Source organism: Acomys russatus, chromosome 28 (assembly GCF_903995435.1).
Source record: "Acomys russatus chromosome 28, mAcoRus1.1, whole genome shotgun sequence".
NCBI classification, from domain to species: Eukaryota; Metazoa; Chordata; class Mammalia; order Rodentia; family Muridae; genus Acomys; species Acomys russatus.
Window position 1 is genome coordinate 23750386 of NC_067164.1, and position 22961 is coordinate 23773346.

The 22961-nt window shown below is 46.4% G+C and overlaps 1 protein-coding gene across 2 annotated transcripts in view; it reads left to right on the plus strand.

Moving 5' to 3' along the window:
- Nucleotides 1-18298: 18298 nt before the first annotated feature.
- The window catches only part of Gpat3 (glycerol-3-phosphate acyltransferase 3), a 55598-nt gene continuing 50935 nt past the window's right edge, over nt 18299-22961 (plus strand). The window contains exons 1-3 of one of the 2 annotated variants that reach the window (XM_051170261.1): nt 18299-18360; nt 18798-18891; nt 19488-19757. In XM_051170261.1, the coding sequence (XP_051026218.1) occupies nt 19617-19757 (141 nt within the window). In that variant the 5' untranslated portion in view covers nt 18299-18360; nt 18798-18891; nt 19488-19616. Of the gene's footprint in view, nt 18361-18797; nt 18892-19050; nt 19758-22961 lie in introns of those variants that run through there. The other variant, XM_051170262.1, reaches the window with a different exon arrangement.

Genomic DNA, 22961 nt, shown 5'->3' on the forward strand with positions numbered 1-22961 from the left:
TGGTACAGGCCTTTTAACTCTCAAAGCCTGCCCCTAGTGACACACTTGCTCCAGCAAGACCACACCTCTGAAAGCCACCCAAACAGCGCCACCAACTGGGACTAAATGTTCTAATATCCTCTTCTAGCCTCCGAGGATACCAGGAACAGACATGCATGCAGGCGAAACACTTACACACATGAAAATAAATAAGTGAATTTAAAAAGTGTGAGTGACTTTTTATAAGACTAGGATGGTTTGTGCTTAGGCAGTTGCCGCACTGGGGAGGCTAATGCAAGTGGATCACCAGAGGCCAAGACTTCAAAACCCAGCTTGATCAACATAGAGGAACATTTGTTTTAGTTTCATCTCTGTTGCTGTGATTTAACAAACAAACAAACAAACAAACAAACAAACACCAATTTCTCCTCTGGGTGTGGTGGCCCATGCATTTAATCCCAGCAGAGGCAGGCAGCTCTCTGAGTTTGAGGCCAGCCTGGTCTACAGATCCAATTCTAGGACTGCCAGGGCTACCCAGAGAAACCCTGTCTGGAAAAAAATGAAACCAAACCAAACCAAACCAGAAAAACACTCTAACCAAAAGCAACTTGGGGGAAGGAAAGAGTTTATACATGCTTGCATGTTGCAGCCCACCACTGAAGGATGTCAGGGCAGGAACTTGGAGCAGAAAGACTGCTGGTTGTTCCTCCTGCCTGGAGGAACAGTGTCATCCACAGTGGGCTGAACCCCCTTACATAAACTAACAACCACGACAATCTCACAGGAGTGTTCACAGGATAATCTGGGTGATCCCTCCCTTCTCAGAGAATGGGTAAAACTCACTAGGACACCATCTCAAGAAAATAAATTCAGTTAACGACTAATCAACTATTCATTAAAGTTGTTAATTAAAATAGCCAAATTGTTTCTAGGCCCTTCAGATTAAATTTAAAAAAAATCATTGTGGATGATGCCCTAGCATTGAGAAACTTCAGTATAATGATAATGGGAGTCCTCAGCTTTATTTTATTAGTGCTTTTTTATTTTATATGCATGAGTAATGTCTGTGCACCGTGTGCTGGTGTAATGCTCCTAGGAGCCAGGAGAGGGCATCAGGTCCCTTGGCTCTTGAATTACAGACAGACAGTTGTGAGCTACTACATGGGGTGTTGGGAATTAAACTTGGGTCTTCTGGAAGAGCAGCCATCGGTCTTTTAACCACTGAACTCCAGGCCCAGTTTTATAAATAGCTGCTTTATAGGAGATTATACATGCTTTTATTGCCAAAATTTACGGACGAATAATCATACAGGGTTATGAGTAAGCTTGAACAAAGTCTTACTTCATGTAAGTCAACTCTGTGGTGGAAGAACCAGGCACAAGATGGAGAAGGCGGAGCAGCTCTCTCTTGAAGCCCACAGGCTGGAGTTCACAGACAGGTCTGCCCATGCAGTGGACCGAGCACTCGGCTGGCTGGAAAGTGGGCTGTTGAGTTTCAGATGCTGCCGTCTGGCCTGACTGGCCTTCCTCTGGAGTTTGCCTCTCCCTGCAGAAGCTCTCTGCAGAACAGTACCTGGCAGAACAAGCTGTTGTAGATTCGGCCAAACTCTGTTCTTTGCTCCAGCCTTTAATTAGGAGAGTGAGTCAGGCTGACTTCAAACAGGCACTAGTTACTTCTGACTACTGCACCTGGTGGGTGTGATAAGCATCCTTAAGATAGCTGGGCTGTGGTGGCGCACGCCTGTAATCCCAGCACTCGGAAGACAGACACAAGCGGATCACTGTGAGTTCAAGGCCAGCCTGGTCTACAAAGTGAGTCCAGGACATCAAGGCTACACAAAGAAATCCTGTTTCGAAAAAAACAAAACAAAACAAAACAAAACAAAAATCCCTAAGATAACAGAAATAAAACCACTCTGTAAACTGTGAAGTGGCTCATAGTTGTTATTACCCATGGTACATCTTGCTAGACATCCCAAAGTAAAATGGGTACCCAGCAGACCCGGCACCGTGCCCCACTCTAAGTATATGTTCTAAAAACTTACACCATGGAAGCTTTGGACTCTCCCATTATCCCTGGTAACACTAGAAATGCAAACTATTCCTTGAAAGTTAAGTTGGCATACGTGAAGGCAAAGGTATATAGCTTTGTCCTAAATATCATCCTGAATAGAGAGCTGGCGTTTTAATCTACCCAAAAGGAAATAGGAGGAATAATTATCCCCACCCCATCCCTATCCCCACCCCTTTTTGTGGAACAGTTTCCTCAGAAATTGAAACATTCCATCTGTCCTGCAAGGAAGCTCCTTAAGCAGGAAGTTTGAACAACTCAAAATAGCTTCAGAAGTCCCTGAAGCCCACCAGAGTGGCTGGGCCCCTCCCTGCCAGGGTAAGCAGTAAAAGCTGGGAGTCTTTCTCAGAAGAACGGAGCCGAATTGCAAAGACTCAGACAAGCCAAGCTACTGAGAGGATGCTTGAGATTAGACCTCCCTAGAAGAAGCAGAAACCAGCTGGAAGAGGTTTAGACCAACTGAGGCACCGAGAAAGGACAGTTTCCAACCTGCTGAGCTGCCTGCCGGCTGGATACTGTGCTCCAGGTTCCCAGCTTTGTGAGCTGTCGCCCGTGCTGGGGTGGGCCTTGGCGCAGCTGTCTTGGAGTCATTTCTTCTCCTGTAAGTAGCCCCCCACCCATGCTCCTGTAAGTAATCCCAATAAAACTCATGGTTCACTAATGTGGACTTTGGTGTTATCTGTACTTTGGTCTGTTGTGGGTTCCCTATCAGGGGTGAATAGAGAAGTTTGTATTTCGTCTCACAATACTATGGAGATAACATACTTTTCCTTCCCAGAAACCCCCTTTTCAGAACAGCCTCTTGCAGCTGTTGTCACAATACCCACCACATGGCTTGCCCACTTTCTTAACTTACTTAGAAAGGTGTAAATTCTCCTCTTCCTCTTCCTCTCCTCCTCCTCCCCTCCTCCTCCTCCCCCTCCTCTCCTCTCCTGTCCTGTCCTCTCCTGTCCTGTCCTCTCCTCTCCTCTCTTCTCCTCTCCTCCCTCTCCTGTCCTCTCCTCTCCTGTCCTGTCCTGTCCTGTCCTATCCTGTCCTGTCCTCTCCTCTGCTCTCCTGTCCTGTCCTCTCCTCTCCTGTCCTGTCCTCTCCTCTCCTCTCCTGTCCTCTCCTCTCCTCTCTTTCCTTCTCTTCTTTGTTGAGCACTCCCCAGGAGGGTGCAGAGACCAGGCATGGCTCCCTGAGGCGCTAGGCCTTTCTACTTCTTTCTCTACATTCTCCTCCTTCTACCACCCGGCAATGCCAGTGGCATTGGTTTTTTTTCTCTTCATTTTCTTTTTCTTTCATTATTTATTTTTTCTCCCTAGACCGGGTTTCTCTGGGTAGCCTTGGCTGTCCTGGACTCACTTTGTAGACTAGGCTGGCCTCGAACTCATAGAGACCCACCTGTCTCTCTACCTCCCGAGTGCTGGGATTAAAAGCATGCCCCACTGCACCCAGCCTTTCTCTTCCTTTTCAATTTCTCTTTCTCCTGGCTGTTGCCAAGATTTATAATTTATCTGTCCTGTTGTTTTGACACTTAAATTGTCAGAAAATTGTCCTTAAGCTTCTTTTCTTGTATTTTTAAAAGCAAATATTAATTGTATGTTTTTGAGGCATGCCTGGTGCAGGTGGAGGTCAGAAGAAGACATCAGATCCCCTAGAATTTGAGTTACAGATGGTCAGAAGCCACCCTGTGGGTCCTGGGAGTTGAACCCGGGTCCCCTGGAAGAGCAGAGAGTGCTCTTAACCACTGAGCCGTCTCTCCAGCCTCCCCCCCCCCTTTTTTTTAAATCAAGGAAACTAAAAATCTCAAAGGGGGATCTTAGTGCCCTTTGTAAGAAACTGTCGCACATGTTGAGGCTGAATTTTAAAATATCTGAATTGTGTTTCAATAAAGGCATCACCATCATACTTTACGTCCCAGCAGCAAGAGTCCCTTTGGTATCTACCATCTGAACGAATACTTCTTGGTTAACTAAATGGATGTAGAAATTTCTTTTCTGAAGTGTCCGCTAATAAAATAACCCTTTGTCATTTTCTTCAGAACGCTCTCCTGTGCCACAACTTTACTGATAGTAACCATCACCAGAGTGTATAAAAAGACACAAAATTTGCATAATCACACTCACACACGCACGTTATCTGCATATATACATATATGCATATTCATAGATATACACCATACACATCTATAAACACACACACACACACACAGACACACACACACAGAGACACACACACACACACAGAGACACACACACACACAGAGACACACACAGAGAGAGACACACACACACACACAGACACACAGACACACACACACAGAGACACACACACACACACAGAGACACACACACACACAGAGACACACACACACACACAGAGACACACACACACACAGACACACACAGACACACACACACAGAGACACACACACACAGACACACACACACACAGACACACACACACGCAGAGACACACACACACACAGAGACACACACACACACAGAGACACACACACACACACACACACACACACACACACACACACACACACACACAGGGCTGAGGGAAACGGCTGATGGGTGAAGCATCCACTGTGCAAATGGGAAGAACTGGGTCTGAATCCCCAGAAGCTGGGGACGTGTGGCACACACTAGTAATTCTAATGCTCCTATGGTGACAATGGGACCAGAGGCAGGAGATTCTGCAGAAGTTCACAAGCCAGCTAGCCTGATATACACAGCGAACAACAGGAGACTGAAAGTAAGGACCAAAATCCAAGGTTGTCCTCTGACGCCCTGGGTGCTGTGGTGCCCACATGCTCACACTTGTATATATCCTGCATACACGGGCACAAGGTTTAAATAGAAACAAGTGTAAATCTTTTTTTTTTTTTTTTTTTGTACTGAGAATAATATTCTGAATCTTACCTAGGGTGACTGTATCTTGCAGCAAGCTACCAGTGAGCGGTTCTAGCCATTCTTGCAAGGAAGGCCAGTGTTAGCCAAGACCACAGACTCTCTGGTAAGGGCAATGGAGTGCACATAAACATGTAACCTTCTGCCTCAGGCCCATTATTGCTGTGATGAAACACCATGACCAGAAGCAATTTGGAGAGGACAGGGTTTATTTGGCTCATACACCCTGAATCACGATCCATTGAGGGAAGCCGCATCAATCACTAGTTAAGAAAATGCCCCACAGGCTTGTCTGTCCGCAGTTCAATCTCATGGAGGCATTTTCTCAATTGGATTCCCTCCTCTTAGATGACTCCAGTTTGTGTCAAGTAGACATAAAACCGGCCAGCACACCTTCCCAGACACTGGTTTTGTCCATGGGAAGTCTGTAGTTACCCCTATTGCTTTAATACTAGGTAGCATTCTGAACTCAGTCTTCACCATTAACTTTCCTGTAGACTTGGGGCTACATGAAATTGCAGCTGGTTGGTGGTTGGTGGGTGTTGGTGAATTTGAGGACAAGGCAGCTATGTGTTGTTTACCACTCCACAAATTGCCCTAGGTAAATGGTAAACATATGTTCACCAGCTTGAATGAGTCATTCCCTTCCTTGTTGGTGACTTTGCAGTTTGGGAGCAGACATTACTTTAACTTTTTCCCAGAAAAGCCACACATTTACTCTGTGTAAGTGAGCTTGTTCTGATTCCGCAAGGGGCCAAGTTTGTCAACTGCTCGTTCTAGCAAGACACAGACATACGATAGGTCTGACGCACCCTTTTAGTGGTTTGAGTAAATACTTTCAATTCTCTGGTCCTGAAGAGAGGTGACAAGTAACAACTGTCAAGTGCTTAAGCATAGATGTTGCTAAGAAAGTGTCGTATTATTGGTGTCTGGTGAAGCGGGCACCTGTTGACCTAAATGGTCCATCCATCCATGCATGCATTACATACATACATACATTCATACATACACACACACACATACATACATACATACACACACATACATACATACATTTGTAGGCATAAGGTTATTGTGTAATTCCAGTGTTGATTTCTGTATCCCCCATATCTGGTTACAATTCTTGTCTGAGAATCCCCTGTCTCCGTGTTGTGTAAACACTGCTCCCAATTGTCCCCCTGATATGTCAATAAAGCAGCTTACAGCCAATCGCCAGAATAGGGCTGGACTTCCTGCCAGCCAAGGGAGGAGGACTTAGAGGAGGAAGTAGGGGATTTTGCCACAGGCAGAGGTGCAGGAGAGATGAAGAGTCAGCTTGGGGCAAAGAAAGAACTAAAAAGCAAGTAACTTGTGGGTTTTGGCAAAGATGGAGTCAGGATAACATAGAGGGTTAAGAACAGACTTAAACTGCTCAAGACAGTATTGTAAAGTTTTATAAACAAATATAAAAGTCTCAATTATTTATGTGAGAGCCAGGTTAAGAAATAAACTAAGGCTGGATGTGGTGACACACACCTGTAATCCTAGCACTTGGGAGGCAGAAGTAGGGCGGATCTCTGTGAGTTTGAGGCTGGCCTGTTCTACAAATTGAGTCCAGGACAGCCAAGGATAAACAGAGAAACCCTGTCTCGAGAAAACAACAACAACAACAAAAAACAAAAAACAACAAAAAAGAGAGAGAGAGAGAGAAAGAGAAAAGAAAAAAAAATTATAGCAACTTTCCTGCCTCAGCCTGAGTAGTGATGAGATTACAAACACAGAGTTGTGCGTTTGTTTTTTTTTTTTTTTTTTTTTTCAAGACAGGGTTTCTCTGTGTAGCCTTGCTCTGGTTCCCTGAGTGCTGGGATTAAAGACATAGCTGCAGCTCTGGGCAGAGACTTTCTATTGGCTCCCTCAGTTACTTACTCTGATTCAAGAAGATGAGTGGATTCCTCATCATGAGCCATTTATACTAATAAATTCAATCAGGACAAAATCAACCAAATGAACAAACAAATCCACCAGATAAAGCCAGGAGCGAGCACACACCTGTAATCCCAGTACTTGGAAACCTTAAACAAAAAGATCAGATCAGATACACGTACGGCTGACTCAAAACATGCAAACTGGCCCCAAGGCCAAAACTAGTAAATCAATGTGTTTCTGAAGAGAGGTGGTGCCCAACAAGTGTCCTGTAGTAGGACTGACAAGATTGGGACTGAAATAAAGAGAAACTGCACTTTATTGATCACTACTCTTGTTTAAGATGCTGACTTGGGTGGTGTGCCTGTTCTTGGCCAGGAGAGAGGTACCAGACATCATCCCTCATCCTTTGGCCACAGAGCATCCCTCCTGCTCCAGGCTTCTCCTGGCTCACTCCTCTACATCACATCCTTTGGACACAGTGAAGGACAACTTTGAAAATGCTCTGGTTACTAGAAATATAAATACAGCGCTATACATGGTTCCCTGTGGTCTGACTTACAATTCTGTCTCCTGTATATTTCATTGCTATGAAGTCAGATTCCTTTATAGGAAGATAGAGAAGCTGGGTAAGGGCCACCGCAGCTATAAAACAGACACCGTCACTTAGGTGGGGCTCAGCTCTCAGCTTTACATGGCATTGCATCCTCTCTAAGAATTACACAGAAGGAAGCTGCTTAACTGACTAACTCAGGGCTGGACAGTCTTGTGGAATCTCTGCAAGAGATTTATACATTTGTGTGGCTCTGCCCTTAAGACTCCAGGGGTAGCCTGGGTCACAGAAGTTTCCAGGTAGGAGAAGAATTACAAACAAACAAACAAAAAGCCTTCCCAACACTTTTGTAAAAGTATGTTAACAGAAAAATGCAGTGACTAAAACATCAGTTAACCATGAGCAACCTCCCGTGCCCACTGACTCAGCCAACACATATTTCTGAATGTACTCCCACAGGACGAACTTTTTCTGGTCCCTAGGAACACTTTCTATAGTTCTGTGTTAAATGTTTATTATTATTATTATTATTATTATTATTATTATTATTATTATTATTATTATTATTATACTTATTTGTTGCAGGCACAGGGGATGTTTGTGTCACAGCACTCATGTGGAAATAAGAGGACAACATTCAGGAGCTGGTGTGTCTTTCTGCTATGTGGACCCAGGGAATTGAACCTTGGTCCTCAGGCTTGGTGGCAGGTACTTACTAGGCAATCAGATTCAGAACCACATCACTCTCCCCGCCCCTCTCCAGAGCTGCTCAAACCTGGGCACTCTTGGAGTTTAGGGAAGAAGTTTGTACACTCTGGTTCAAGCCTGGCTGGATTTAAGGATAATGAGCTTGTTTGGCATCGCCTAAGCTGTAAGTGCAAATGAGGCAGTATATGACTGTATTTGTTTTTGTTTGTTTGTTTGTTTTCCACTGCTGTGACTTGAGGTGAGCGACTTAAGGAATGAGAAGTTTTTTCTAGCTTGGGGAGATTTGGTCCTTCGTTGTCTGGAAGGCATGGCAGCAGAGGGCTTCCTGGCCATGTGAGCATGCAGCAGTTTGGCCCATGACATCATGGGTCAGGAATCAGAGGGATAGTCTGCAGGTGCTCAGGCCACTTTCTGCTTTTTGCCTTTCTATTCAGTCCCAGACCGTGGGCCACGGGAAGGTGCCACTGACTCTTTCTCCTTCCCTTAATCCTCTCTGGAAGAGTCCTCATAGATACATCCAAAGGTGTGTCTAGTTACTGCCTTGGGTGTTTCTTAATCTGATCACAACAATTCAGTGAGATTATCCACATAGTGTGTAATATTTATACATTACTGCATTGATAAAAATCAAAACAGAAAACTCCCAGAGGACCTGGGAACTTTTTTGTTTTGTTTTGTTTTAAGACAGGGTTTCTCTATGTAGCCTTTGTAGACCAGGCTGACCTTGAACTCACACTGATCTGCCTGCCTCTGCCTCCCTGAGTGCTGGGATTAATTAAAGGTCTGCACCACCTGGTGACCTGGGACATTTGAGTTCATGTCTGGTGTCTCCTGTGGAATCCAGGCGTTATTGTCACCTAATTTACTCAAGGGCCAAAAGTAATTCAGTAGTTTTCTCCAGGTTTATGGTAAATCCCAACCAAATGCTGTTAGGCTTCTGGAAAGGACAGGTCTGATGGGTTTAAAGTAAATAAAGATCTGGGCGTGGTGCCTGCCTTCAATCCCAGCACTCAGGAGGCAGAGCTGTGGATCTCAGAATTCCAGCATGGTCTATAGCGCAAGTTCAAGGACAGCCAGGGCTGCGTAGAACCCTTGCCTGGAAAGAAAAGAATAAGTAAATAGGTAAGTGTAAGTACAAGAAAGTTTTATAAATTACAGTAATACGAGGGGTGGTGATGGATGTAGTTCAGTGGGTAGTGTGCTATCCCAGCATGCACAGTGCCCTGGGTTGGATCTACAGCAACACCTAAATCCCAAATGGCAGTATATGGAATCTTAGCACCCAGAAAGTAGAGGCAGGAGGATCAGGAGTTCAAAGTCATCCTTGGCTCCGTTAGTGTGAGGCTTTCCACCTCAATCTACCTAATCTAGATAGTCCTTCAGGAGCAGGTCCAGAGATGTGTCTCCTGTGTGATTCTAGATCCTGCCTGTTGACAGTCAATATTAATCACAGTAACTCCTCCCCTTGTCAGCTTGACACCCAAACACATCACTGGTAAGCCATGATGGTCCACCTCTTGTCACCATAGGTTCGTGACGTAATGCAAAGAACATGTTCTTTTCATTAAGGTCAACTTCAAAAGTGCCTATAGTCTTTAACAGTTCCAAAACTGCTTAACAGCTTAACTTAACAGCGTAAGCTTAACAATTTGAGACTCAGGCACTGTCTTAACTGTGAGCTCTTAAAACATTAAAAAAACAAAACAAAACAAAACAACAACAACAAAAAAACCAACCCAACCAAACAAACAAAAAAAAACAAGTTGTATGCTTCCAACATATATTGGCACAGGATAAACACTTATACTCCAAAAATGAAGACTGGAACACAGCAATAAATGATCAGACCAAAGTAAGGTAGAAACCCAGCAGGGAAAACACCAAATTCTGCAGCAATATGTCCAGCATCTGGGTTAGTGACAGAAGTGTCTGGATCCCGAAAGGCTCCCACAGCCCTACTCCTCCACCCCTACTGCCTGAAGCATGTATAGCCTTTCTCTAGGGCCAGTTCCACTCCATGCTTTCAGTTTTCCCAGCACACATCCCCTGGTCCTGGCATCTCCAACATCCTGGTGGCTCCACTAAAACCTAGGCTTTCTAGAACTGACCTGAATGCTCCCTCCCTGAGGACTAGATTTTATGGTACCATAAGGTGCCATGCAGGCTTCCAAAAGACAAAGGCAACCAGCTGTCCTACCCAGCTATGCCACCTATGAATCACACCAATTACCAGCAGGTCACCATAACCCCTATGGGTAGTGGCGCATGTATCTTGGTGGTAACCAACTGTTCTCTCTGTGGACTTAAGACCTGTTTTAAAAAGGAATACCATGCCTGGTACTGATAACCTAGGTAACTACTCGGTGCTAGTGAGGCCATGAGCATGGGAGGAGGATCTACAACCTCTAATTTACTAAGCCAGCATAATCCCTAACAACAACCTATAAGCATTTGTTGAAGGTTAAATGAAGAAAGCAAGGAGAGAAAGCATGTGAGATCCAGGAGATGGAAAGGAGAGCTATGAAATGCTGCCTTCCTTCCGGACATGACGTGGCTGTGGCCACCGAGAACCCACAGCAGCTGTGGTTACCTGCTGCACAAAAATGCAGCCCATTAACATCCCATCATAGATGGTGGAGGGCTCGTACGGCCCCACCCCTCCCCGAGGAGCTATAAGCAGTTAATTTTTGTTAAGGGAGGTGGGTTTATTGGTTACTTTAATATTGCAATCGTTTTGTTGTTGTTGTTGTTTCCAGACAGGGTTTCTCTGTGTAGTCTTGGCTGACAAGACTACACCCCCTTCTTGACAACAAATCGTTAAATGTGTGTGTAGCTGCTCTTGCTGCACTTCCCTGGCCTAACCTGGAAGGACACATTTTGGCAGTGGAGGTGAGTGTAGAGGAACAGAGGCTATTGGTGTTTGTTCTTTTGTTTTTGTTTCAAGACAGGGTTTCTCTGTGTAGCTCTGGCTGTCCTGAAACTCACTCTATAGACCAGGCTGGCCTGTAACTCAGAGATCTGCCTGCCTCTGCCTCCTGAGGGACTGTCCGGCTTTGGTATTTGCTCTTTCTATGTATCTCATTTGGCCTTGGCTGGCCTGGGCTGGTTTGGCACTTGCTGTGTATACTTGGCCATGAATTTAACAATGTACAGGGTTCTTCTGGCCTTCCCAGTATCTCTTAGTACCCCTATGCATCCTCTTCTCTGTAGGTCAGACTGCTGCCACTGAAGTAAGATCCTTACATGCAATGAGATAATGAAATTCTAGGGAGGCAAAGGCTAGGGGAGTCTATTAATCCATCATACACTCCTGGGCATGATGGTGGTAGCTACAGCACTAAACTGTGGCTTCAAATAGAACAGATGAACTTTACTGTGTTTCCCTGTGATTTGGGCAAGCAGAACACCGAAGTCCAACTTGAATCACAAAACAGTCGTGATCTTTCACTTAATTCTTGAACCTTAGCCAGCGGGCAGGCCTAGAACTTCTTCAAACCCAGGCCTGCTGGGGCCCCAACAAGATTTCTGGCTGCTAATGTGTTTCCCAGTCTTCCCCAAAGGAACCTGTGGTCGCTTACTGAAGTGGCCACACACTGAATGAAAGGCAATGGTCAGACTCTCAGGGAGTGCTGATCCTGTTTCTGGACCAACAACAGCAACAGCGCTTGGAGACTGTCACTTTGTCCAGCAGTGAAGTTGGGAGCTTATGGAGATCTGTAACTGGCCTTAGCTACTTTATGGGCTCTTCCTTCCATGCTTCTCCACCTCCTTTCTTTTTTGGAGCATCAGACACACCTTCCCTGCCGCCCCCCCCCCCCCAACCACACTTTTAGGGTAAGTGATCTCTTTGTTGATGCTCAAAGGACAACAGTCGTAACCATAGGGCACACCCTAATTTCCGCCCCCACTTTTGCTGTACATCCAGCATCAACAAAGAGGTCACTTCCCCCGTGGGGGGTGGGAGTGCGTCTTATGGTCCAAAAAATAGGGTAGATACGAGAGAAAAGAAAGAACAGAAAGAAAAGCGTCAGGGGTTGGAAAGGGAGCATCAGTATCATTAAACTACTTCCTGCTGATTAAGGGGTGGTGAGCTCCTTGGGGCAAGTTTGGTTCTCACGGGATATCTAATTTCTTCTTGGTTTTTCTTTGCACAGTTAACAAACTGCGACCAACAGCAACCCACACCCCACCTATGGGGGCTCCTGGCATTTATAAACCCTCTGAAAAGTTCCCAGAATTCCAAACATCACACTATCACAGAAACTATCTGCAGCTGGCAAAAATCACACCTCTTCCACAGCACAAGGCAAATCATAGTCAGCTGCTGCAAAGCAGTCCCATATCTCCACTCTTGGGATTAAAATGAAAACATATTCTTATAATATTTGTGATCTTTTTTTTTCCGAGACAGGGTTTCTCTGTGTAGCCCTGGCTGTCCTAGACTTGCTTTGTAGACCAGGCTGGCCTCGAACTCACAGCAATCCATCTGCCTCTGCCTCCCAAGTGCTGGGACTATACAAGTAGGCTGGGCGTAGTGGCACACACCTTTAATCCCAGCACTAGGGTGGCAGAGGCAGGTTGGTTGCTGTGAGTTCAAGGCCAGCCTGGTCTACAAAGCGAGTCCAGGACAGCAAGGGCTACAGAGAAATCCTGTCTAAAACAAAACAAAACAAACAAACAAACAAAAAACAGGTGTGCACCACCATGGTCTGTTATTTCTCTCTCTCTGTGGTTGTTTGTTTTTTTAAGAAACCAAAATTCTCACTATATAGACCAACAGCTTTTAGGCTCAGGTTGATTTGCAATGGATCTGATGAGTCTTTAAATACACTGTATGGTTGTTCCCCTGCCTCCCCGCCCAGTTCTAGAATACTCAATTGCTATAGTTATATTCAGCAACTGGTAGGATGCAGTATTGGATACTTGGCCTGTGTTGTGAGAGAGTTGAGGGAGAGAATGGGAGAGACATGTATATCACTACAAAGGACAGCATCACAATGTGGTAAGAGGACCTACAGAACAGGGGTGGGGGGAAGTGAGGGGTGCAGAGGGGTGCACAGGAGAAAGGCCCAGTTGGAATGTGTTCCAGTTAATGCAGACTGTGGCATGTGGAGAAGTAAGTAAAGGAATCCCAAATTAGGATCCATTGTGGAACTGAAGTGGATGTTTTGGCCCAGGCCTAAAGAGTCCTGTTTTGGGACTAGGATTAGGAGTTCAAATCCAGCCTTGCGTACTTAGTAAGATCAGCAGGGGCTACAGGAACTGGGAGTGGTAGTGCATGCCTTTGATCCCAGCAGTCTGGAGGCAGAGGCAAATTGATGGGTTCGAGGATGGCCTGATCTACATAGAGTTCTAGGACAGCCAGAGCTATAGAGAGACTCTATCTGAAAAGCAAACCAAACGAAACAAACAAAAAAAAAGGCACTTGAGAGAGGAGGTAGAGGGAAAGAGAAAGGGAGAGAGGGAGGGAGGGAGGGATGGAGGAAGGTAGAGAGACAGAAAGAGAGAGGAGAGACTTTCTTCTCTAATCTTAGGATTGTAATTCATGATAGAGGATTAGTGTAGCATGTGCAAGGCTCTGGGTTTGAGTGCTAATTCTGCAAGAAACAAGCAAGCAAGCAAGCAAACACGTGGATGGAGTGCTGGGGTGCAATTTTATTTGAGCTCAAGGCCTTGCACATGTGCTCAGCTGGTGAGCTACACTCCCAGGCCAGCCTGCCTTCCTTCTCCCCCTTTTTCCTTTCCCCCCTTTCTTCTTCCCTACCTCCTTCCCTCTGCTCCCCCCTCCCCCCACACCTCCCTCCCCCAGGCAGGGGACTCAGCATGTATCCTCACCTGACTGCAAACATGAGGCAGTCCTCTTGCCTCTGTCTCCCAAGGGCTGGGGCTGCAGGCTTGCCTAGTCTTCTTGGCTAGCCGTGTTTTTGTTCATTTGTGGGAGTGGATTGGAAATCAGTCTTTGCTTCTCTCTTGTCTTTCTTTCTTTCTTTCTTTCTTTCTTTCTTTCTTTCTTTCTTTCTTTTTTTCTAGTGATCACATCTCCCCAGATGGAACATGACTCCTTCTGTCAACAGAAGACTAAATTGATGACAGTTGAGACTGGAACTCAAACGGTCTGTTACTAGGGTTTAAGGAGTGAGACCTCTAAACATGGGGCTTTTGTTGTCCTTCCACTGAACATGGCCCTTGTAGAGAGAGCCTCTCTGGAATTCTGTTATCTGCAGAACTGAATACATAACTGCCTTCCAAGCCCCCTGCAGCCTCAGGGTCTATCCCAGAACAAAAGATTTCATAGAAGCAATGGGACAGATTCCTGTATAACACAGTGTCTGATCCTGATTCAAATGCCAAAGAGACGCCTTTCTTCAATCTCCTATACCATTTCATGCAGCCTCAGGTGTTGAGGTCCTCAAATTCCCACCCACTGGTTAAGGGCAGACCAGTGACAAATGGATCAAGCTTCACAGCCAGTTTTGTCAGATAATCTAACATTTTAGGATTGCAAAGGATGTCAGAAATCATGAAAACATAAAGGGAATATTAATTTATTACCAAATCACAAACATCTTGAGAGTGAAAAAGGGTGCTGCTAAAGCATATTCCCCGGGGGTCTCGGGAGTGTAGCTTCGCTGCAGCCTGCTTGCCTAGTGTGCATGAAGCCCTGGGTTGCCTGCTTAGCACCACGAACCACACACGATGGTGTATGCTTGTCATCCCAGCACTCAGGAGTAGAAATGTAAGGTCAGTGTTAGTTATGTAGTGAGTTTGAAGCCATGGGGCACATGAGACTCAGACTCAAAAAAAGGTACATATATATACCATACATCTATAGATCTGGTAAAGGATGCATTAATACATACATACATCTATATAAGAGTTCATTAATACATACACATATGTCTATATAAGGGTACATTCGTTTATACATATACATATCTATATATCTGATAAAGGGTGCATTAATAAGTATATATCTATATATCTGATATGTATGATAGACAACAGGCTTCTGGATAGCTTTCTTTTTCTTTCCTCCTCTTCCTCTTCCTCCTCCTTCTCCTCCTCCTCCTTCTTAATTTTTTCTTTTTCGAGACAGGGTTTCTCTGTGTAGCTCTGGCTGCCCTAGAACTCTCCCTGTGGACCAGGCTAGCCTTTAACTCAGAGATCTGCCTCCCTCTGCCTCCCAGTGCTGGGATTAAAGGTGTGCATACCCGGCTTCTGGACAGCTTTCATACTAAGCATTTTACTATTAACTGAGTTTTTCTTTTTCTTTTTTTTTTCCGAGACAGTATGTGTGTGTGTGTGTGTGTGTGTGTATTAGTATAAATAGTTTCAATCAGAAAACAGAGACCCTGTCTTAAAAAACAAGAAAAAGAAAAAAGAAAGTGTTAATTGTGGGCTGTGTTTATTGGTTTACATCATTAATCCCAGGACTCAGGAGGCAGAAGCAGACAGATTTCTGTGAATTCGAGGCCAGCCTGGTCTACAGACCAAGTCTAGGATAGCCAAGGCTACACAGAGATACCCTGTCTGAAAAACCAAAAATAAATAGGTAAATAAATAAATAAAGAAGAAAGAAAGACAAAAGGAATGTTAACTGTGCTGGAGTTCTGGAGACTCGCATCAGACTTGGGGATGACAGGTCCTTCTCCTTTCTTGTGTCCCCATAATTCCTGTATCCTACTCTGCCTCAGTCAGTCTGATTAACTGTAATTATTATTATCTGTTTGTTTGTTTTGAGTGAAGGTCTTATTATGTAGCCCTGGCTGGCCTAGAACTCACTATGTAGATCAGGCTGGCCTAGAACTCACTATGTAGATCAAGCTGGCCTTGAACTCAAAGGGATCCACCTGCATCTGCCTTGGCTTCTTGAATGCTGGGTTAAAGGTGAGTGCCACCATACAGGTTTAAGCAATGGTTGGATTTTTTGGTTTTTCGAGACAGAGATTTTCCTGTAGTCCTGGCTATCCTGGACTCGCTTTGCGATCTGCCTGCCTCTGCCTCCCGAGTGCTGGGATTAAAAGTGTGTGCCACCATGCCTGGTTGCAATGGTGGATTTTTATATAACATCTTTCTAGATTAGAGGAGGCCCTAAATCCAGGATCAAATGCCTTTATTAAAGGGGAAGAAAAAAGTGGCAGAAAAGAAAAGAAAAGAAAAGAAAAAAAGGGAGGGGGGAGGCCACTGAGGATGTAGCTCAGTGGTAGAGAATTTGCCTAGGAAGAAGGTCACATGAACACAGTGGTAGAGACTGGAGTTACAGAAACCAAACTCTGTGAACAGCAGAAGGTTGAGGAGAGCACACTCGTGAGCGCGCGCGCATGCACACACACACACACACACACACACACACACACACACACGGCTCTTGGGGGATCCTGACAGTGCATTACAGACACCCTGATTTTAGATTTGTAGCATGCATTAAGGCTGGGGAGTCCTGACTGTGGGAGGGGAGGGAGGTTCTGAGGAGGTGAAGCCAGACAAAGGGAGAGGCAGGTGCTCAGTTCTCCTTCCCTAAGGCTGCCAAGCCAGGCCTGTGTCTTTTAGGAGGCTAATTGCCAGTGCTGTGTTTCAGGTGAGAAGGAACGCGGCCCTGTAGCAGTTTGCCGACTCCTGGTTACAGCTGTGTCTGCAAAGACATTCCTAAACAAAACCCCAAACCAAAGCTAGTGCACAAGTGTGATTGTAAGCAACAAAACTTACTACTGGCCGTTGAGTTGAGTGTACTCAGTCCTAGTGTGTGGCTAAGGAGAAACTAGGGCTGCTTGCACGCTCCCTCTGCAGGGCAGACTGTGGAGAAGTCATTCAACATTCCTTAGCTGGAAGAAATAAAGGTTACCTGAACAGTATTAAATGAGCTAATAAGTCCCATATTGTGGGGTTAATATAGAGATCACACTTGTACCCACGGAGATATGTTGGCCACCTTCTAGAAATGTCTATTTTCTTTTTGTGTTTTTGAGACAGGGTCTCATATAGCCCATGCTGGCCTTAAACTTCTAGTCCTCCTGTGTCTACTTCCCAAGGGCTAGGATTACAGGCATTCCTCGGCATGCCTGGTAGATGCTCCTCAAAAACATTTTTAAAAAAGACTTATTATTGGGGCAGAGAGATGGCTCAGTGGTTAAGAGCACTGACTGCTCTTCCAGAGGTCCTCAGTTCAATTCCCAGCACCCACATGGTGGCTCACAACCATCTACAATGTGATCTAATGCCCTCTTCTGTCATGCAGGCAGAGCACTGTATACATAATAATAAATAAATCTTTTTTTAAAAAGACTTACTATTTATTAGATATACAGTGTCCTGCCTGTGTGTAACACCTGCACACCAGAAGGGGCCACCAGATCTCATTACAGATGGCTGTGAGCCACCATGTGGTTGCTGGGAATTGAACTCAGGACCTTTGGAAGAGCAGCCGGTGCTGGTCCTGGGGCTGGTGCTCTTAACCTCTGAGCCATCTCTCCAGCCCCCAGAAACAATTTTTATTATGTTTTATTTATCTTGTGTATGTGGGTGGCATGCCACAGAGCACATATGGTCAGTCAACACGTGAAGTTGTCCCCTCACCCCATGGGGGCCCAAAGATTGACAGTTGATATTAGCATTGGGCACCTTTACTGATGAGCCATCTCACTGGCCCCGGAAGCTGCATTGAAAGAATAAGCTCCTAATACCCCCCCCCCCCTTTTTTTCTCCATTTATTTTCCCCTTTCCTAGTGGGGAGAGTAATTGCCTGCAACTGGCAGGAGGTGCAGAAGACAAACACACATACAGGCTTTGAAGGTGAGCTTCCTTCTTCCTCCACTCCCCACTGCGGGTAGGGCAGCTTTCTCCGCACTATTTACTACTAACACTTGCCGTTCAGTTTGCTGGTCCTCGCAGTTTGGTCCTACTAAGAATTTAGAGCCATTCCCTGAGGGTCTAGATCGGTTTGCCCACTACTCTGCTCTCAACATCCCTCCTCAGGCTTATTCTTTCGGGTGGGGGAGGGTTCGAGACAAGATTTCTCTGTGTAGCCTTGGCTGTCCTGGACTCGATTTGTAGACCGGGCTGGCCTCGAACTCACAGCGATCCGCCGGAGCCACCATGCCCGCCTCCTCATGCTTATTCTTCTTAGAACTGGTTGAGCGTCAACGGATTAGAAGTGCAGGATTTTTCTGTTCTCTATTCCAGTAAGGGCTAGCACCATAGCAGCGTGGGACGTGGACTCCTGAGAAACACGTGCCAGTTGGATGAAGGTTAGGGTTTGCGCAGCGTTTTCTGCAGTGTGTGCTGCTCTGTGTGTGTGTGTGTGTGTGTGGGCGGATGCAAGGGGAACTTAGACTAGAATCTCCTCCAGGGAGGGGGGCGTGTGATAAACAGCCTCTGGGGTGTCCCGTTCTCCCCCCTCCTCGTCCGCCCCTTTAAAGAAAGGGTTTATAAAAGATCTGGCTATGTAGCCCAGACCCACCTCCTCTGGATCCTTCCAAATGCTGGTATTCCAGTCCTGCGACACAACTACTCCAGTCTTTTGAGTCTATTCTGTGCCTGGGAGGTGGTGGCAGAGTGGCTAAGGCGACTCGTAGGGAGAGAACAAGCCAGCTTTCTCCTTCCCTGACCCAGGGCCGGCTAGGGCAGAGAAGGGAGGTGGATCTGGGAGCGGCGGTGTGTGACAGCTCACCCTTGCTCTCTGCAGTTTCCTCCTCCCGAAAGCCCTTCCCAGGAGGTCGTGTTGTACGCTCACAAACAAGATCATCCACAGTGTCCTGGAGACGTCAGTGGTCCATTCTGTGAGTGAAGATGAAAAGTCGGCCACCGAAAGGACCTTTGCTGGAGCGGAGGGCGCGGGGGAGGGTCAGTGGGGGGGGGGGGGAAGTAGGGCAGAGGGCGGTGGCTCACTAGGCAGCGGCGCCCCCGGGACGCGGTCAGGCTAGGGAGCTCCCCGTTGGGTGGCGAGGGGGGTGGGGCAAGGGCAGAGTGCAGAAAAAGGGTGCTCGGCTCACGAAAGCCTCGGGCTACCCGCATAGCCCACAGCCCACGCCGAGGTGCAGGGAGCCTGCAGGGATCCTCGCTGCCCGAGGGCCTCGGTGAGTCACCAGGGGTTGTCGCAATCGCTACTAGGAGGAAATCAGGCCCGGGGTGGGGCGCGTTCCTAGATGCCTTCCTGCGCTCTGACCGCACCAGGGTGTCCCCCTAGATCGCCGCCAGCTGAATCTTCTCTCCAGAGACTCCCAGGTCTGCACTGACTGCGGTGGCCACAGCTTGGCCTGAGCCTCTAGTAGAGAGTTAGTCTGCGGGGACAACGGGGAGCCAAGAGGAGGAAGGAAGGAGATCACAGTAGTTTTAAGAGTTTTCTTTTGCCATCCTCACCCCCTTCGCACCGCAGAGCTGAAGGGAGCCAGGCGGGCGGCGCTGACTCCCTGGAGCCTGGGCTCAGGGTTGGAAGCTGTTTTCCGAGCGGCAGCTTGATTGCCTGGGATCTCCAGGGGACCTGTCCCAGAGGGCGTGCCGAGACATGGAAGGCGCAGACCTGGCCGTGAATCTCCTCTCCACCTGGCTGACGCTGGTGGTCGGCCTCATCCTGTTGCCTTCGGCCTTCGGATTATCTCTGGGCATCTCGGAAATCTACATGAAGATCCTGGTGAAAACCTTGGAGGTCAGTGCGGGGTGGGGGCGGGCTGGGTGGGGGGAAAGATGCAGAGCCCGGGTTGCTTTGAGGATTTAGGGAGCCAGGAGTGGCAGGGGGTTGAGAGTTATATGAGCCAAGGTGGGTTGTGTGAATGTGTGTGTGGGGCTGGGTGGGAACCCTGAGAGAGTATTTTAGTTTGTGGTCTCTTGTAGCAAGAAAGCAGCCCCTCTATATGCGGCAAGAGCCAGGCTGATCCCAGCCACGAACACCAGTCTGCCTTCCAGGAACCGGTTCACCTCCGTCCTGTCCTAACTACTACTTTTTACTCACTAGATTAACTCTATGACAACCGTTTGCTTTATCAGCGGATTTATTACCCACTATGCCTCGAGGGCTGTCACCTCACTCAGAGTTTTTACAGCCCCAGGTTTCAGAGGTCCTTTTGTAACTACAGAGGCATCGTGTTCCACTGCATGCCGAAGATAAGAACCAAGTGACTGGGTGGTAGAAAATAATCTGATTTTATTTTAGTGGAGTCATGGGGATTTTTATCTAACCAGGGACACTGGGAATACCATCGCAAGGGTTTCTTCCCCGACCTGAGCTTGGCCTTGGGTTTGTTTCCAGACTCCACAGACAAAGGTATTAGATGCAATGATGGAATGGCGGGAAGGAAGCCTTCAGCTTACAGTTATATAGTAAAATTCAGAAGGCCTATTCAGGCGGGTGGCAAGTACTGTGAGATTCAGAGTTCAAAGGTGTGTTTGAATTAAGTGTGACAAGTATCAGGGAAGAGAGGCCCTGTGGGCTGTAGAGGTTTTGCCTAGAGATTTGGTACCTAAATCTCATCCCTGTTTCTCAGTATCTGATCTAGCAAGGTTATCCAACGCCCGTACTTTATTCTACTCACCTACAAAATAGGAGCAACAACACCCATCTACATATAGTTGTTGTTGTTTGTTTTTCTTTTTCGAGACAGGGTTTCTCTGTATAACAGAGCCCTGGCTGTCCCAGACTTGCTTGGTAGACCAGGCTGGCCTTGAATGCACAGTGATCCTCCTGCCTCTGCCTCCCAAGAGCTGCGATTAAAGTTGTGGCCACCACGACTGCCGTTGCATATAGTGTTTGTTTGTTTGTTTGTTTGTTCGCTTTGGTCTTTGAGACAGGCTGCCACTCTTGGAGCCCTAACTGGCTTTGAAGTTCTTGACGATCCACCCACCTCAGCCGCCCAATTCTGGTGTTACGGACAGGAGCCATCACACTTGGCTTTCCACATCATTGTTCTTAAGAGAGCGACTACATCACTATACCAAGCCCTCAGAAAGGGGCTAGGTGTTCTGTCTGTTATGAGCAAATGGGGCAGTGTGATTGTTTAAGAGTCGGCTGTCTTCGTTGCTGCAGCTTCTCTATTGCCACATGTGGATGGTTCGGCCTGAACTTTTTGTCCTCCCGTAGGGCTTGGCTCTGTCCCTTCTTCCTTCTTGGTAAAGGAGTGGCTCCTAGATACACATCTCTCCCCCATGGCTGCCCGCTGCCTCCTAATGCTTTCTTCTAAGTCCTTGTTGGACTTTCTCTCTGTGGCTGTTTCTTTGCTGAGTCCTTGAAACTATGTTAGATTCTTTATCTCCAGTCTGCCCCACTCTTCGATTTTCCAAGATGGCATCTCACTATGTAGGTCCAGGTGGCCTTGGACTTTTGATCCTGCTGCCTCAGGCTCCCAAACACTGACATAAGAGGTGGGTGCCACCTTGCCAGCCGGCCCTCAAGGCTTTAAAGTCTGTTTTTTTTTTTTTTTCTTGTTGCCGTTACCCGGTGCGGTCACACTATACTCCGAGTCTTAGTTTCCTCCCTTGCTTAGGCATGCTTCAGAATGCTAGCTCCATCTACAGCAGGCGATCCTCTGCAGCCCATGCTCCTGAAATGACTGAGCTGGCTTCCAGGGCAGCAGTGTGCTCTGGAGGACTAGATAAAGGAAAACACACGCTGGCTTCCAGGTGCTTATTACTGTCTTCTTGCTTTAATCTTTCTGGACAGCTAAAGAGATCGGAGGGAGGGCGTTTCTGCCTACCTGTTCTCAGCTGGCAAATTACTGTATTTGAAGAGATGGCTGCCAATCCAGCTTCTGGCTTTGAGTTTGTTTGACAGGGCCCTGAGAGTTTTCTATTTAGAGCAGAAAGAAACTTCAGAGAGGATTTCGATTTCTCTCCACATGTGCATGAGTTTAAACCCAAGCAACACACATGCCACACACATGCCTCACACACATACCACATACCTTTACCACACTCACACTACACACACACACAGACACACACACATGCACACAAAAGGACATTATACACCTACCCACCTCCAAACCATTGTCTATGTGTATTTACTTTAAATATTTTACTGCTAATAGGTGGCTTTTTAAATGGCCATACTCAAATCTGGAGCTTGAATTGGGCTTCGATGCCTATTGAATAGCTTACTGTGGCTGTTTGTTATATTGTTAGGTAGCTCACTTGAAATCACTGCCTGTGTAATCCTAGAATACCGGGGAAGCTGAGACAGGGGGATGGCTTTCAGCTTGAGGTCAGCCTATTACAAAGTGAGATCTTGTCTTTAAAAAAAAAAATTCTGTGAACCATCTTGATGGCCAATAAAAATTGTAATTACTGGGGCTTGAGAGATGGCTCAGTGGCTAAGTGGTGCTGGCTGCTGACCATGGACTGCTCCTCCAGAGGACCTGGCCTCTATTCCCAGCACCCACATGGACTGTAACTCCAGTTCCAAGAGGTTCCAATGCTCTCTTTTGGTCTTTTCAGGCACTGAACATATGCGGTGAACAGACAGACATACATGCAGGCAAAATACCCATACACATAAAATAAATAAATCTAAAAAATTTTAAATATATTTAATAATAATAATAATTATTATTATTATTATTGAAACAGGGCCTAAAGTTATTTTAATTGTTACATGTTCTCATGCATAAAGATACATATGGCATGAAAGTAGAAAAGCCTGTCTGGGGAAGGGAAGAAACTAGTGGAGAGAGAAGCAGATTTGTTGTAATTATGGTCAAAGTAATGAGGCAGCAGAATGGAAACATCCTTACGAAGTGTGTCTCATGCACCATGAGTCCATGCTGACACATTCTAAGTAAGTTATTAACAAGGAGAAACAAGCCCTTTTGATCTGTGAAAACATATTATGCTAAACCCTATAAATACCAGCGCAGAGGTA